This window comes from Rutilus rutilus (assembly GCF_951802725.1).
Source record: "Rutilus rutilus genome assembly, chromosome: 25".
Lineage (NCBI taxonomy): Eukaryota > Metazoa > Chordata > Actinopteri > Cypriniformes > Leuciscidae > Rutilus > Rutilus rutilus.
The window spans coordinates 30,058,795-30,070,454 of NC_140229.1; the positions used below are offsets into that span (position 1 = coordinate 30,058,795).

Below are 11,660 nucleotides of genomic sequence, written 5' to 3' on the forward strand. Positions count from 1 at the left end.
AATATAGGGCTATTTTCTGTTCCTTTTCCCCCCTGTGTTGTTTAATTAGGTGATTCTAAGTTAAAAGGAATAGTTCACTTTAAAATGAAAATTCTGTCATCATACTCACCCTCATGTTGTTTTCAAACCTGTATGAATTTCTTTCTTCTACTGAACACAAAGGAAGATATTTAGAAGAATGTCAGTAACCAGACAGTTTCTGGGTCCCATTGTCTTTGAAGTGTCTGGGTCCCATTGAAACAACATGAGGGTGAGTATATGATGACAGAATTTTCATTTTAAAGTGAACTATTCCTTTAAATATTGATGATTACAAGCTTGGGGGAAACGCAATTAATTGCAATTAATTACAGAAATTGTGCAATTAATTAGTTTTTTTTTTTTAATCGATTCCCACCCCTAATATATATATATATATATATTTTTTTTTTTTTTTTGCTATTTTATTAAAAAGGTTATACAATTACCTTTCTTTGTAAAAACTAAAGTATACATTTTATTATACATAATTCAGTTCATATGAGCAGAAATTGGCAACATTATAAGCTTATTTGATGTGGCAGTATTTTACAGTAAAAACTTTATAATCTATCCGATTTTGTAGTCGATTTTTACTCATCTCAGTATTAGCAATAGAGTTTGGTAAAAGCTGTTGATTCATTCACACACAAAAACACGATTCATATTTAAACAGTATTTTTGCCAGCTGTAGTAGCTACACAACAGCACGCATCTGTGTGTTCATTCATTCACACTCAGAAACGCGATTCATAAAACAGTCTTTTGCGTGTACAGACACTTGCGATTAGAACAAAGCAGATATAGAACTGACCTATTCCTCAGCCGGATCCCTTTGCTCCTTGAAATGAAACTTTCCAGGATTATTATTAAGATAGTATTATTCCTCACAGCGTCGTAAAGTACATGAGTCTGAAAGTGAACTCGCGGTGTGTGTTATCCAGCTGATGTGGGCGTTCACAGGTTTGCCTGGATCGCCTCGGATTATTTGCGTTTGAATAGCGCGCGCTCTCCGTGGGCGGGGTCACATTAAAACATAATGAGCTGAGAACGACTGACATCTCTCTCTTTTCATACGTATTACATAAACTGAGAATATTTGTTTTTTATATAAATTACTTCATTTAAAAGAAGAGAATTCAAGCTTCATGCCTGTGTGTCTGTATGCCTGTTTGACTGAGTATTCGCTGAGTTACAGTTCATTTTCGGACGCGTTTCAGAATGGACTTCACTGACAGAGAGAAAGCAGAACTCGCATCATGTTTATTTTTCTTTATTTGGCAAAAAGCACAACACTTTGTTTTTATTGTGAGTATACACAAAAATAATACACACTTAAAAGGATCGATTGATGTATATCAATAAATAAAAAAAATAATGCACACCCGAGGTGGTAATGCGGTCACGACGCAAAGTGGAGTGGCCGTTACACCTCGGTTGTGCATTATTTTTCTAATAATTCAACGGCCTGGAGTCAGTTATTCCGCTTATACTACAGTTACCACACCTCGAAACATTGTTCAGATTATGTATTTCAAGACGTTGGAAAAGTTTTTGTCATTAAAATGCTCTTGTATGTAGGACTAATTTCTTACGCATCTAATCCCATGCCTCCGTTGCTAATTCCAAAACGTAATTTTAGAGTTAGTAAAGGAGGTTTGAGCCACTGATAGCAGACTAATGCTGGGGACACACGACTAGCTGACACATTCTCTGACTGTTTTCATCAACTGCAGCAGATTTTAAACACCGACTGAACGCGCTGAACACGCGTTTGGGCATGATCAGTCATAAGTATCAAATTACATTCATTATGCAGTTATTAATGCAGTTATTAGAGAGAGATGTTGCAATAATGAGACAGAAAAGCATGTGCGTCAATATTATTATTTATTTATTAATTCAATTTGTTTTAATTAATTCGTTCATTCTTTTTTTTTCATTATTGACAGATGACAGTAGACTATAGCCAAATAAATGAAACTCAAACCCCTTTTAACAAGTAGGCCTATCAATAATTATTTATTTGTTATATTATCTGCTATAAAAATCCGTGCTGCAGGACTATCCATTTATTTAGCCTATATTCAGTTTAATTTTCTATTGATTATAGATAGAACTATATATTTTATTTATTAAAATTAAACTGCATGTTTCTATTGATTGTGAAGCTAGACATTGAAAATTGCAGATCAAGCGCACTTACACTTACACTTAACTACGTGAAGTGATATGGAACTGTAATGCGGTCAAGACCTGCCTGGAACTACTTTAGCCGTGCGTTTCCCTGAAAATAATGCACATCTTAGATCGTTCATCAACCAATCAGATTCAGGCATTCAACGGCCATGTAGTATTTTTAGAGCATACTGAGTGTCAGGATTACCGATTTGTTTCAGCCTGTATCCACTTTTGTGTCCTTAAACGCTGTTTTTTTGGGGTCGACAGCTTATAAACACTTATTTCTGGGTTTTTTAGCTTGTTTGCAGTACACCTTGTCACATAGCAGCTTTTAGACGTTTTGTTTTTTGTTACAAGTCAGAAATGACAAGGAGGATTTTCAGTTAATTGCAGCAAGTCTATGACGGATTTCCGTCAATTGCAGGGTTCCAGTCTGTCCTTAATGTCTTAAATTCACTTTTCATAATTTTAAGGCTGTAAATAGGCTTTCATTTCTCAAATAGTGTAATAAATGTCTTAATTTTAGTTTGAATAGGTCTGAAATTAAGGAAAGACGAGGTGTATTCACCCTGCTGAGGGGGATGTGATCAAAGCCTGGAGTGGAGCAAAAGCACGTTCCTCTCTCCACTCTAAGCATTCTGTAATCACTTCGCTCATGGTCCACTCCGGGTTTTCAATTACCGCTCACGGAAAGTGCATGTCAGGCTACAGCTATATATAAAAAATATATCGATATATTTTTGAAATGCGATATGGAATTAGACCATATCGCATATATCGATATAGTTCAAATTTGCGCTGTGATCCTTGCTCCCCCGCTCCTCCTTTTCCACTCTGCGTGCGTGTTTAGAGCATGTTATGTTATGAGAGACGAATCATGACTACTTCAGAAAACCCAGCACAATAGGAACTACCAGGCAGTGACATAAGTGTACGCTGAAATAAAGTTTTTCACTTCAGAAAAACTGACTTTCTTGTCCTGTCAGCCGTTATCCTGTTCTCGTAGCGCACACTCAATTGCACAAGCAAATGCAGCAGCGCGCGCTTGCCTCACTGATCAAGTGCAAAAGAAACTACGAGCATGCAACGCCGTTACGTTGTAAATTACACGAAATAAAAGTAATGCAGGTATGATTTTCATTCTATTCACCAGGAGCAGTTTCCATGTTTCATTAACAGTGTCACGAAACTGCTCAGAGACACGAGGGTTAAGATCCAAAAGCAGCTTTATTGTGGGTAATCCAGAGGCGTAATCCAGTGTACAGGCAAAAGGTCAAAACACAGGTAGGCAGTCCAAACAAACCAACAAAGAAACAAACAAAACAGGCAGGGACCAGGGGCTCGTTCTTCGTACGTTGCTTATTACATCCGAGATCAAATGACACATCCAAGATGATATCATTGTGCTAATCATGATCCGGCTAATTGGGTTCTTCGAACACACCTGTTGTTTATGATTAGTATCGCTGGATTGAGTTATCTGAGATAACTGCGCGTTCATGCGCTGGTTTAAAAGGGGATATGTATCGATAGTAGAAACATTGATCAGCAACACTGCTATTGGCTGCTCAGCGTGGCCAAAGAGCGCGCTCAGTTTTTCTCCTCAGCAGAGCAAGAACTAATAGTCGAAGTTTATTCGGAATTTTTATGTTTAATCAAAACGCCAGGGAACACCTCAAAGTCTGCAAAAGCCAGGAGAGAGGGCTGGCAAAAAGTAGCAGACAATTTAAATCTGTTAGAAGTGGCCATGTTAGATGTTTTTATCACGTATTAGCCTATATTTTTGTATTTTAATAATTGCATAATTACTTTGTTCATTGTAATGTCAGAGTCACCACACTAGAACATGGGAACAAATAAAAGTGAAGTACAAAAATATTCTACATAATGGTAATTTTTTAGTTATATTATAGTCTCTTCTATAAAAGGCACTGTTAAATAAATGGTTGCGTTTAAAAGCAACCAAAAAAAAGGCTAAAAAAAAAAGAAAAGATCTTAGTAGCCTTCACTGTAAAATAATTTTTGCTGCATTAAAATAAGGCTGTATAGTCATTTCAACTGTTAAATCTTGAGTAATGAAGAATTGCTTTGACTTGTGAAAGTGAAAACTGATAAACTTATGTTAATGTAAAAATATTTTGCCATGAGTTATTGATCACATTTTCCCGAGTGTAGTTCATTGTAATGACATTGTGTTTTCCTCTTTTGTGCACTTTTACATAATACACCAACACTTGTGTCTGTTCCCAAGAAAGTGGAGCTGAAATATGTGCAGTAAGTGGACATTTTCTAACTTTCCAAAGGAAAGAAAGTATAAGACTTTGTAATGTCCATTTGTTTCCATTGCACTGGACAGTGAATAAACCCTCTCAGATAACTGTCATATGGAGGAACTAGCCTACCTGCAAGTGCATAAATAACTTTTACATAAATTACTTAATTTATACTTGTATGCTTTATGGCTGCAATATAAGTTGCAGGATTCCACATCTACAGAAAGGTCTACAGAAGAGTTTGCACAGACAGAGGAGACATAGGCCTACAGGTGGGCAGTGTATAGCCAACTTTTCCTTTTTATTTGTTGCATGAGGCATGTGTCTAATATCACTTGTTGCAGGCACTTGACCACTGTTCTCTTTACAAAGAACAATTGAAATAAAACTCAAGGAACTAAGCATATTTGTCTTTTATTAAACATTTAAGGAAAGGTTTTTTTTATTATTTTTTTTATTTTTTTTGCCAATGTTGTGTAATATGGCACATGCAACAATGTCACAGGCCCTGTCAGGTGTGCAACCCCTCAGACTTATCAGACACTGACATCTTCCCTTTAGTTAGCCAAAGTTCATTTCATTGTGTGCCCTTGTCCTGGCTAGAGCTGCATTGTAACTGGTTTGGGTCAGGGAATGGGGTCATAAAACACCTGTCTGCAGCAACATGTCATAATCACCTATGAAAAAATGCAGTTCTGTTAGGATCAGCATAAGTGTATGTAATACAGTGAGCTTGATATTTAATTGTGGAACTTTCCTTACCACTTTCAAATAATGTGCATAAATGTGAATCTCTGAAAATTCTTAAGTCATGCACAGATCCTGGCCATTTTGCTTTCACATTTGTGATATGGAAGATTTTAGTCAACTGCCTTTTTTTATTTATTTGATATAATATTATTAATCTGGAATATTAAGAATCCCAATAGTAACTGGGCTGCACATTTACATTGTGAACCCCCTTTCTGTTCACATAATCCCCTTCATTGAGGCCTTGATTGCAGTCTATGGTAGCCTATAGTCTATGGTACCAATCACGTTAGTGAAGCCTGAGTGACACATACTGTAATCGGCATGGTCATGATTGCATGATCTTCATAAAAAATTATGATAGCAAAAAAAAAAAAAAAAAAAAAAAAAAAAGCTTTAAAAAAAAATGCTTTACAACATTGGGTCTTAAGTGGCTTGGAAATGCCACAAAAAAAACTAAAACTGTTTTTTTAAACCTAAAAGCGCCAGGTAAACTCCAAATGACACGACAGACAGCACTTTCCATCAAGTTCTCCGCATCTCCAATAGTGTAAAGGAAAGAACCACTCGCAAATAATCTTAGGGCAATGCAAACAGATTGTGCTGTAGTTAAAGCCAGACTCCGACAAGTCGAAAATAAATGTGCATTTCCAACAATTTAATAATGTAAATGACAGTCTCACGAGTCACGAGAAAAAATATACATCTCAGAAAGTGCACTATCGCGCTGCGCTGGACTTCCCATATCAGCTCCGCTTATAAAGCCGCAGTCTAATCCTGTTTACATGAAATAAGCCTGCTCCCGAGCAGGTTTAAGCTTGCGCACCTGTTGCTATGACAGCAAGTCCAGGATGAGCTTCGAAGAACCAAACAATCCAAGATCATGCCAAATCGTCAACAATCAAATCCAGCTAACTGAGTTAGCGATGTACGAAGAACGGGCCCCAGAGGCAAAAGAGTAATCCAGGGAACAGGGCAAGAAATCCAAATGGAACAGGGCAAGAAATCCAAATAAACCAAAAGACAAGAAACCAGGGAAAACGCTCGGAATTGCAGTGTAACACTTAAACAAGACTTCACAGTGAATGAATGAATGAACATGGTATAAATAGACTGAGACTAACAGGATGATGAGACACAGGTGAATGCAATCAGTGAATGAGGTACAGGTGAATGTGATCAGTGATAAGTGATGATGAGTCTGGGCAGTGAGTTATGGGAAATGTAGTTTGTGAGTGATAATAGCCTTATGTGGAGTGCCCTCTGGTGGCTCTCAAGGGCACTCCAGCTGGTGACCGTTACAAACAGTATTGTTAATATTGTGTATTCACCATGGTAGGCTAACTGTCGTTTCCATATTAACCCCAAAATGCCACTATTTTTCTTTGTGTTATTTTTTATATTTTTAAATGACTGTAGTGGCTCATACCAACACTGTATTAACAAAAACTAGTTGGGGACTTCTATTTAATATCTTTAGCATAGGCCTAATGTATATTTATTAGTACTAGTCTTTACTATTAGTCATATTCTTACAATTTATAACCCCAGGGGGTTAAGTAAAGGGGAAAAGTACTTGTGTGTGTTAACAAATTTTGTGTAAACATGTTATAATTTGCATATATATATATATATATATGCAAATTATAACATGTTTACACAAAATTTGTTTATATATGTAAACTTTGATAATCATAATAAATAAATCACAATTACAATTCGAAGGGAATAATCGGCAATTATGATTTTTGTCATAATCGTGCAGCCCTAACTTAGATGAAGAAACCTGTTTCCTGCTATTATTTGTTAATTTGATTTTGCAACTGTTCACTGAAATAGCTGGTTTCAATAAAACTACTTGTGACATGTCATATTTGGCTTTGACTTTGACTGAACATTTGCTCTCACTTTGCGTAAAAAATATCGGGATATATATCGTATATTGATATTCAGCCTAAATATATCGGGATATGACTTTTGGTCCATATCGCCCAGCCCTAAATGCAGGAAGGCTCCGATGTATCGGAGATCGATAAAAGTGTTAAAAATAAATGGAGATGGGCTTGGCTTAGCGAAATGGGGGGAGAATGGCAAGCCTTTTAGTTCGTGGACTAAAAAAAACAAACAGCCAGGTATGTGTCTTTGCACAGTATGTCACAGGAGACTTCAATATGGCAATAAAGGCAAAAAAGTGCTAGGTCGCCATCAATCAGAAGCTAGTCACAATGCTGCCGTTTGTGCTCTACAGTAGCCTACACATGCTCCCTGCCTGGTTTTCATAGATTAAAATAGCTTCTAAAATACGCCTACTGGCAATATTAAAGTGGTTTAAAACGTTTCCCCTTAAAACGCTATTGGTCTCGACTATTTAAAAAGTTAAAGGAATATGACTTGGCCTAAAAAAAAATTCAGTCAGAAGAATTTTTTTCACTTTAATCCCTGTTAATGCATTAAAGGTGCTGTATGTAGGATCCAGCGGCCTCTAGCGGTGATGTTTCAGATTGCAACAACAGCGCTCGTGCTCGTGAAAAGCAATAAAGTTACAACTGTAGTCTTTCACATCAGATAACATTAGCAAATGGTCGGCGTTAGCTGGCGAACTAATGATGTCTAACTTGAGCCAACTAAAGCACAAAATCACAATATATTTTACATGCTTTGAAGTATTGTTAGCTTACCTGTCCAAAAGGATGAAAGCCAACTCAGGGTCTGTTTTTATACCTAAAACAAAGCGGAGGTCTCTCCATAATTCAAACGCTCTGCCAATGTTGATCCGTGTTTTCGTCCTGAGTCGATCCGATTGACGTTTGGCCTGACGAGCTTCAGCAGATAAAAAATTGTTTGTTTTTTTGCTTTTTTTTTGAGTTTGTGTTGGAGTCTGTGTTGTGCTGGAGGCAGGTCGTTTTTTGGTGTTATCAGACTCCATGTCGTTAGCTGCAGTGCCGTCGCAATAGACTGTATATATAAAACGGAGAGGCTCGGGAGCGCGCATGCACGTCACATCCGGTGGATTTCGCAGAAAATCTGACCCGGAGACTTCACATAAAAATAGGAATACTGGCCTTCAGAGGTAATAGCAAAACGCGAAAAGTGGATCATTGTAATGTGTGATTACAACCCCTTCACAGACGGGCAATAAAAAAAGGATCATTTTATAAAAAAAGTTACATACAGCACCTTTAACTAACAATATGCAAGACGTCTGTTAAAGTGTTGATGATTAATCTTAGTTATTATTAAAAATAACAACTGCTCATTGTCAGCTCTGGTTCATTAAATAATATTAACAGATGCAACTTTTGTTTTTTAATGATTGAAAAACTTAGTCAAAATTGTCAACGAGTGGATCTCTGAGCTGAGTGAGTGAGTGGAGGCGGGGCTCATTTTGCATATTAATAGAACCGCAAATACTAAATGAGGCAAGGGCATCGAGTTACTTTCAAGATATTTTAAGGCATGAAGATGAAAAAACGTTTAAATATGTCAGTTTAGTGACAAAGATGAGTTTTAAGAGATACAATTATTGACTACAGGATTTTTAATTGTTAGTTGTTTTAAAAAAAGGACCCTTATTGTGAATTGTTACCAATTAATTCAGTAAAATTTTAGTCAGCTGACAGTCTAACTTCTAAATTACTTTTGCTCAGGTGCTTGAATTTTGTTAAGAAAGATTGCATTGATTTGTTGCATCGTTCTGATGCAAATCTATAGATTCCCTTATTATTACGGTTCTCCTTTTCCTAGGATGACGATGACTATGGGGAGTGTGTATAATCAGCATCAATGTTTGATGAATCAAATGTTCGTACTTGATTTATATACTTTCCTGCCTAATGATGTGGTCCTGTTTTGCATAGCTGACGTGAAGAGCTATTTCCAGGATCATGTCGCCAGCTTCACTAGCACACCTAGCCTAGCGCAGCTGCGCACGCTGGAGAAGAAGATGGCAGAGCACTTCAGATTCACAGACTTCAGTCAGCTGCAGCAGGGAACTTACCTGGACTTCATTATCAAAAACAAAGAGGTGTGTGTTTCTGCTTCACTTCCAAGTCAAGTCAAGTCTCCTTCATTTATACAGCGCTTTACCAATATAGATGTTTCACAGCAGCTTTACAGTGATGACAGGAGATTACAGTAACAGAGATTGTTTAGGCTTTACAGCAGATCTAGAATGAAGTTATTGTCCAGATAAAGTTTTGATTGATTCACTTCCATTGCAAAGATCATCAATTATTTTATTTTTATTTTTTGCAAATTGTTTTATGCGTTTTATCTGCATGTAAGGTGTCCTTGAGTGTCACATAAGCCACCTATAAATAAAATGTATTATTATTATTATTATTATTATTATTAATTTAGCGGCCGCTTACAAGACACCGCTTTAACTGAAAACGTTTAATGTGTTCTGGCCGTTCGTTTGCACGACAACAGTGTTCGGTGGCTCGCGAACGCAAACTTTGAAACTGGTTCCAAGGCACAAGTTTTGATTTTTTTTTTTTAAACGTTATCATCTCCACATAAACTTCAAAAACGTGAATCTGTGAAATCGGTGAATCGTGCACATGCGTATCATGGGTTTTAGTCTACAGATACAGTACCAGTCAGAAGTTTGGAAACGTTACTATTTTTAATGTTTTTGAAAGAAGTCTCTTATGCTCATCAAGCCTGCAGTTAGAAAAAAGAAAAGAAAAAAAAACAGTAATATTATGAAATATTATTACAATTTAAAATAATGGTTCTCTTTTTTAATATATTTTAAAATGTAATTTATTTTTGTGATGCAAAGCTGAATTTTCATCAGCAAGTACTCCAGTCTTTGGTGTCTTATGATCCTTCAGAAATCATTCTAATATGATGATTTATGATCAATGTTGGAAACAGTTGTGCTGCTTAATATTTTTTTTATAACCTGAGATACTTTTTTCAGGATTATTTGATGAATAAAAAGTTAAAAAGAACTGTATTTATTTAGAATAGAAATCTTTTGTAACAATATACACTACCGTTCAAAAGTTTGGGAACAATAACTTTTTTTTTTTTTTAAAGAAATTAGTACTTTAATTCAACAAGGATGCGTTAAATTGATAAAAGGTGATGGTAACGATTTATATTGTTAGAAATGTTTTTATTTTGAATAAATGCTGTTTTTATGAATAAATGCTGTTAACGTTTTACTCATCAATGAATCCTGAAAAAAGTATTCCAAAAAAATATATTAAACAGCACAACTGTTTCCATCATTGATAATAACTGAGTATCAAATCATCATATTAGAATGATTTCTGAAGGATCATAAGACACCAAAGACTGCAGTACTTGCTGATGAAAATTCAGCTTTGCATCACAAAAATAAATTACATTTTAAAATATATTAAAAAAGAGAACCATTATTTTAAATTGTAATAATATTTCATAATATTACTGTTTTTTTTTTTTTTTTTTTACTGCAGGCTTGATGAGCATAAGAGACGTTTTTCAAAAACATTAAAAATAGTAATGTTTCCAAACTTTTGACTGGTACTGTATATGCGCGTTTGAATATAAATGTGTGCAGTCTTTCTTTACAAATTAACCTCACCAAATTACTTAATACAAATGCACCTTAACTCACAAAACGTATCCATAAGAGCGTTATTTCAAAGAAACAATATGTCTCTGCCTTATATTTACTCATATGTGACCCTGGACCACAGAAGCAGTCACGAGTCGCACGGGTATATCTGTGGCAATAGCCAACAATACATGTTATGGGTCAAAATTAGCGATTTTTCTTCTATGCCACAAAAATCATGAGGATATTAAGTAAAGATCATGATCCATGAAGATATTTAGTAAATGTTCTCACGGCGTGTGTGTGTGTTGCTGTTCCCGCAGATCCTCCAGGAGGCAGCAGGGGGCGCCGTCTCCATCGACAGCCAAGATCCCGGAGCCAGCGGGTTCAGACCTCGCAGACAAGACGTGCTTGAGTTCATCAAACAGTGCGGGGAGGGAGACGCCAGCAGAGTGAGTTCTGTTGCCAGCTTGTCTGTAGTGTTGTTTTTGGCGGCCTGTTTTAATTTTAGTTTTAGTCTTTGTGTCAAGCTGTCGTTTTAGTTTTTATTAGTTTTAGTCACGTTCATACTCTTTTTAGTCTAGTCAAGTTTTAGTCGACGAAAACTGATGACATTTTAGTCTAGTTTTAGTCGACGAAAACTGATGACATTTAGTCTAGTTTTAGTCGACGAAAACTGATGACATTTTAGTCTAGTTTTAGTCAATGAAATGCATTACTTTTTAGTAATGCAATTCTATTTAACCCAGTCAATCTAGTATTTCAAACAAGGTTATCTTATTATATTTAGGGCTGTGACGGTGGCAGTTTTTTTTACCACCGCTGTGGACCAACTACCGGCGGTGGTTGGGGGGTAAACTCGTTTTATATTTCCACACAAAGACGCG

At 36.2% G+C, this 11,660-nt stretch overlaps 1 protein-coding gene across 1 annotated transcript in view; it reads left to right on the forward strand.

Moving 5' to 3' along the window:
- The window catches only part of LOC311284941 (uncharacterized protein), a 227,028-nt gene that overhangs the window by 168,631 nt on the left and 46,737 nt on the right, over nucleotides 1-11,660 (forward strand). Inside the window, exons 20-21 of the mRNA XM_084400254.1 lie at nucleotides 9,080-9,246; nucleotides 11,097-11,225. Coding sequence (XP_084256380.1) covers nucleotides 9,080-9,246; nucleotides 11,097-11,225 — 296 coding nt within the window. The remainder of the gene's footprint in view (nucleotides 1-9,079; nucleotides 9,247-11,096; nucleotides 11,226-11,660) is intronic.